General features: G+C 32.6%; 1 protein-coding gene across 1 annotated transcript in view; it reads right to left on the reverse strand.

The window, feature by feature from the left end:
• The window catches only part of GASK1B (golgi associated kinase 1B), a 170,650-nt gene extending 167,737 nt beyond the window's left edge, over positions 1–2,913 (reverse strand). The window contains exon 1 of the mRNA XM_053703774.1: positions 1,785–2,913. Within this exon, the coding sequence (XP_053559749.1) occupies positions 1,785–2,691 (907 nt within the window). The 5' untranslated portion in view covers positions 2,692–2,913. The remainder of the gene's footprint in view (positions 1–1,784) is intronic.
• Between the last annotated feature and the right edge of the window lie 4,135 nt (positions 2,914–7,048).

Raw genomic sequence — 7,048 nt, forward strand, 5'->3', positions numbered from 1 at the left:
ATATATATATGTATATGCTTATATACATATATATTTATGTGTTAATATGTGAATAAACACATATAAATATATATGTATATATTCATATACATATATTTAAAATTTGCTGCCCATCGCTGCGCGACTTACCCTCTTCGCTGTGCTAGATTCTGTGCCGTGTATGACGGCATCTCATTGTGCTTTACCTAGTATAACAGCGTACATTTGCATGCGCTGGTATTACAAGTGGAGCGCAAATATTGTGCTGGCGAAAGCGCAATTTTGTGCTCCACTAGTAATCTGGCCTAATGTTTGCATCACTACGATTAAAGCATTTTTATTGCACTATTTCTTGCATATAACTGTGTTTAATACATCATTGAAATCAGCTGTGGAGTGGCAATTTGTTGCCAGTCTAATTAGTCCACAAGCCAATCATGAGCAGCATATGTGAGTAGTCGTCAACCATTTGTTGTATGTCTGTGTTTGTATGTGCATGTGTATGTATATATGTATGTGTATGTCTGTGTTTGTATGTGCATGTGTATTATATATGTGTGTGTGTGTGTGTGTGTATATCTGTGTTTGTATGTGCATGTGTATGTATATATGTGTGTATGTCTGTGTTTGTATGTGTATGTGCATGTGTATGTGTGTATATATATATATATATATGTGTATGTCTGTGTTTGTATGTGCATGTGTATGTATATATATGTGTGTGTGTGTATGTCTGTGTTTGTATGTGCATGTGTATGTATATATGTGTGTATGTCTGTGTTTGTATGTGCATGTGTATGTATATATGTGTGTATGTCTGTGTTTGTATGTGCATGTGTATGTATATATGTGTGTGCGTATATGTCTGTGTTTGTGTGTGCATGTGTATGTATATATGTGTGTGTGTATGTATGTGCATGTGTATGTATATATGTGTGTGTGTGTATGTCTGTGTTTGTATGTGTATGTATATATATATATATATATATATGTGTGTATGTCTGTCTGTGTTTGTATGTGCATGTGTATGTATATATATATGTGTGTATGTCTGTGTTTGTATGTGCATGTGTATGTATATATATATATATGTGTGTGTGTGTGTATGTCTGTGTTTGTATGTGCATGTGTATGTATATATATATATATGTGTGTGTGTGTGTATGTCTGTGTTTGTATGTGCATGTGTATGTATATATGTGTGTATGTCTGTGTTTGTATGTGCATGTGTATGTATATATGTGTGTATGTCTGTCTGTGTTTGTGTGTGCATGTGTATGTATATATGTGTGTGTGTATGTATGTGCATGTGTATGTATATATGTGTGTGTGTGTATGTCTGTGTTTGTATGTGTATGTATATATATATATATATATATATGTGTGTATGTCTGTCTGTGTTTGTATGTGCATGTGTATGTATATATATATGTGTGTATGTCTGTGTTTGTATGTGCATGTGTATGTATATATATATATATGTGTGTGTGTGTGTATGTCTGTGTTTGTGTGTGCATGTGTATGTATATATGTGTGTGTGTATGTATGTGCATGTGTATGTATATATGTGTGTGTGTGTGTATGTCTGTGTTTGTATGTGTATGTATATATATATATATATATGTGTGTGTATGTCTGTCTGTGTTTGTATGTGCATGTGTATGTATGTATATATATATATATGTGTGTGTGTGTGTGTGTGTATGTCTGTGTTTGTATGTGCATGTGTATGTATATGTGTGTGTGTGTGTTGATGCTGTAGAGCTAAAACTGAAAGCTGACAATAAAACAATAGATGATCTTACCTTGAATGAATTCAAACCTTCTGCTCACAGATGGCAGAGTCCTGTTAAGTCCTAGGATTCGATCCAAGTGGAAAGCAAATACTTCATTCATATCTAGAGGTCTTTTAATGAGGCCACACTTTCCCTGACAGACAGAAGTGGTAGCTGAGGAAAGTATATTTCTATTTAATGTGGTTTGATCATTTTCAAAAAGGATCAGATCACCATGACTTGATTGCACCTGCTTAATCCGACTGATCCTACAGTCAGCTAGGAACCTCATTGCCCTGATATCTTCTGCACTGAACCATGGGGGTGCACTGTCACTATATATCCTAATGTTACTCTGATAATTGCCAGAGTCTTTCCTTTTGTCATCTAAAATAACAATCCCATTTACACTGGGTTGATGGATAGTGGTACTTACTTTATTCTCTTCTGGTATTCGCCTTTTCTCCTTCTTATTAAAGTTGTGTATAATACTTTGGGAATGCTCATGTTTTAAAAGTGTTGCATATTTCCTCCTCTTTTTTGGTTTAACTGTGCCCCTAATATTGGCTGGTTTAATCCTTTTAGATTTTAAGGTGATATACACCACATTTGGTCTCAGTGTTGCAGAAGTTGTGCTGTCAAGGGCATCGTGCTCTGGGTGTACATTTTCCAGGTACAAGATCTGCTGCTCCAGCTTAGTAATAAGGAGTCTGGTAGACACATCTTTAAACTTTTTGTGATGTCCTTTGCTTGAATTTTGGGGCAAAAAGTGAGCAACTTGAAAAGCAAGAAAAATCACATAAATTACGCAAACAGTGCATATCAGCAACACATTTCTCTTGTTTTTTGGGAGTCTCCTACTCCAAATCCTCAGTATCCAGGAACAGATCAAGCGTATAAATGAAATCCTAAGCCCTCCCGAATGAGCTGAAGTCATTTCTCCAGAGAATCTACATAGTGACAGCGAATTAAAGTTTTAGGTTTCCAGTCAGACAGTTGCATGTTTTACAAACACCACTTGAAGAAAAAAAAAATAGTTTGTTTAAGAAATAGGAGTCACTGCTCAGACTGGGAACAGGAATGTGTTGGGTCCTAATGACTCTGACACTCCACCACAGAGAGCTATGATCCTTTTATCAGCCAGTACTGGGGAAGTGATTTCTTTCACAGAATGAATGGAGACAACTGTGTAAACATAGTGAGGCGGAGATCCCCAGCCCAAATGGCAAAGTCTGCCTGCCTTAGACTGGTCATGTGGGAAAAAAGACTCATGTATTCTTGTTTTTTTATTTAGTCATACCAGAAATATATGTTTTCCAGGGAAAGGAAGCTCTGCAGGAGGTTTAATTTTCTGTAATTTAGTACATACTGACTGTAAAGAGCTAACACGTTTGCAAGAACTAACATGATTGTATGTAGTGTTAGAAATAATATATATGCTGTAGGTGGGCTGCTATGTAAAAAAAAATAACAAAGAACAGAAATCATTTACAGTGTGTGTATGTGAATATGTATAATTTATATTGTATATATACATATATTTTAATACAAAGAAGATGCCGCAAAAATAATAAAAACAGCAAAATATATTGGAATGAATGAATAATGTTATAAATATACAGTTCATATTTTATTATTGTATGATTATGCTGAAGAAGTGTCTGTGACAATGTTTAAATATGAGGAACTATGATACAGTTTTGTTTTCAATATTGCAATTGCCTGCACAGGAAAGGTTATGTGTTAACTAATGGACATTCATGTGTACAATAAGACATATTTGCAATGCATGCTATTTTACATAGGTGCCTGTAAGCTAATGACAGTTTGGCTCCCCCTGGGGATGCCTGGGTATTTTTTATTTTTTTTGTTTAAGTGTAATGAGTACGTTTTCTGCATTTTTTTCATTCTTGTTTTTATTTTTGATGTTTTTGTGATTTTTTTCTTTATTTTTTGTAATATATCTATTTTTTTTGTCCTTTTTCATTTGGAGTGAATGCATGATAAGAATGTGGGGTGGTTTAGAAGCATATTCTGATGATTTTTGTTTGATAATCTTTTGGTATTTTTTCCTTTTTTTATTTCTAATTGTTTGCGCAGTTTCTTTTTGTGTATGTTGGGATATATTTGTAATTTGTTAGTATAAAGATGTTTATTCTGAATGTAAAGCTAACAGAAAGTGCCTGTTCAATACTGGTTTATGGGATAAAAGCTCACTGGCTGACAGTTTTTGTCCAGGTTCTTTCTCCAATACCCCATTTTTTTCTTTATTTTTCTTTTACTCTGTAACAGACAATTTAAATAAAACATTACATTTTAATATATTTTGGATTTTACATTTTACAAAAAAAAAGAACATATTAAAGTGATGGTAAATCTCTCTGCTGATTGGTCCAAGAGGTATTGGGAAAAAAATCACACATTTTAATTGTTAGGAATTTACATAAAATTGACTATTTTTTTTTTGAAGTTGTGTAAGTTTTATTATATGTTAATATATTGTTTTGCAATATTTTAAGATAAATTATGAATATAAATACTTGTTTTCATGGATGCTAATGGGAGTTTTTATCCTGTCCCTTTGAATCTTGGACATTAATTCAGCGTCCTTTATCATACAGGCAAAATTATAAACTAATGAAATCTGATTTATTTCTCATATGGGATAATTATACAAAAAGAAACTTGCAAAATCTGATTCCCCTCCTCCCTTTTATGGTAGGAGAATATACTGCAAGTAGTTTGTCATACCATCTCAGAGTAATTGTATATATATGTATATATATATATATATATATATATATATATATATATATATATATATATATATACAAAATTTGTTTTTTTTAGCACACCTTACAAAATTTATATACAACATCTGTGAGTGCTGCCAATATGACCCAGTAATTACACAAACAAAGAGGTATTGGCGCACATCAATTTTCAAAAGCACAACATATTTTTTTGAACTGCTGCAAAAAAATTGCCTGCAAACAACATCAAGAGACACCTATTCTTTTTAAATAATATTGGGATCTTAGTCACACAATATGGCCATATTTTGCTTAGCCGGTCACCACTTACAAGGTGCCCCAATTAGACTGGTCCTAACACTACTTTGCCACAGAGGGCTGAATAATTCCTGTTTTTACTCTCCATAATAGAATGAGACTCACTGGCTTTTTATTCACAACTATTACACTGCCATGAGCACACCTGAGCTTAGGTGGGGTCCTTAAACCAATGGGAGATGGTCAGTCTCCCTGATTACTTTTAAATACAAATACAAAATTTGGTTTTCTTAGCACACCTTACAAAATTTATGTACAAAATCTGTGAGTGCTGCCAGTATGACTGGCTAAGCAAAATATGGCCATATTGTGTGACTAAGATCCGAATATTATTTAAAAAGAATAGTTGTCTCTTGATGTTGTTTGCAGGTAATTTTTTTGCAGCAGTTCAAAAAAATATGTTGTGCTTTTGAAAATTGATGTGCGCCAATACCTCTTTGTTTGTGTAATTACTGGGTCATATTGGCAGCACTCACAGATGTTGTATATAAATTTTGTAAGGTGTGCTAAAAAAAAAAAATTTTGTATTCGTATTTAAAAGTAATCAGGGAGACTGACCATCTCCCATTGGTTTAAGCACCCCACCCAAGCTCAGGTGTGCTCATGGCAGTGTAATAGTTGTGAATAAAAAGCCAGTGAGTCTCATTATATTATGGAGAGTAAAAACAGGAATGATTCAGCCCTCTGTGGCAAAGTAGTGTTAGGACCAGTCTAATTGGGGCACCTTGTAAGTGGTGACTGGCTAAGCAAAATATGGCCATATTGTGTGACTAAGATCCCAATATTATTTAAAAAGAATAGTTGTCTCTTGATGTTGTTTGCAGGCAATTTGTTTGCAGCAGTTCAAAAAAATATGTTGTGCTTTTGAAAATTGATGTGCGCCAATACCTCTTTGTTTGTGTGTGTATATATATATATATATATATATATATATATATATATATATATATATATATATATATATATATATATATAAAATTCATAAAAATTATGGGGGGGAGATAAAAAACTTAAATTAAAATCCTCAAAATCCTCCATGTCTCAAAATTAAATCAATGTAAATATTTGCATAGGAAATTAGCACATCTAGGCAAGAATCCCCGCTTGCTTTTTCCCCCAGAAATAACTCATATACAATGTCACCAATGCACAAGATAATTCTGGGTAAGCTATGCAAATTAGATATGCAAATTCTCAGTTTTTTTGCTTCAAAAATACTGTTTTAAAACAGCTATCCTTTTAACAGGAATATAGCAGCAAATCAGAATTATAGCACCAAAACAGTATTAAAACAGTATTTTTTAAGCAAAAAAATGGATAATTTGCATATCTAATTTGCATAGCTTACCCAGAATTCTCGTGTGCATTGGTAACATTGTATATGAGTTATTTCTGGGGGAAAAAGCAAGAGGGGAATCTTGCCTAGATGTGCTAATTTCCTATGCAAATCTTTTCACAGATATTTATTTTTATATATATATATATATATATATATATATATATATATATATATATATATATATATATAATAGAAAATAGAAATAAAGTCATTTTACTGAACTTTTATGAGCTCAGTATGATTCAGATTAATGGGTTGATTTTCATTTCCTTGTTGGTGATTTACATGAGGTTTGCTTTAACCACATTAGTCTCTCTTGGCAGTCAAAAAGGTTGATGTAATATTCATATAATTCCATTCACTCATCAAAATAAAAAATACTATTTTTAACCTAATTATACTGAACTCTCTCTACATGAGAAGTGAATAACTGCATTGCAAAATATCTGATTAAAAGATACAGTAAATGCTTTCATTGAACATACCAGTGCAATGATTGCTTGTTTTTTTATTATGTATTTAGTTCTATACTATATCAGGAGTGGATCACTATTTTGCGCTCCGGCTATCAGGTTAACTTTGCTAGATGGAATAATTTTGTGCTGCAATCGTGTTGCGCTCATATTATTGAAAGTACAAAACTGGGTAAGAGAGTGTGTTAACTCATTCTTCCCATAGAATTCAATGAAGAGTGCAAACTGAAAGAAACCTATACTCGAGCGCTAACCAGACATGACTTATGAAAATGTCACATTGCAATGTTCTTCACATACAGAGCAATGTAATTTTTATTGTAAATACATATTTCTATATATCTATACTATAGATATATAGAAATATGTATTTACAATAAATATATATGTATGGATTATATATATATATAT

This window comes from Bombina bombina, chromosome 2 (assembly GCF_027579735.1).
Source record: "Bombina bombina isolate aBomBom1 chromosome 2, aBomBom1.pri, whole genome shotgun sequence".
Taxonomy (NCBI): domain Eukaryota; kingdom Metazoa; phylum Chordata; class Amphibia; order Anura; family Bombinatoridae; genus Bombina; species Bombina bombina.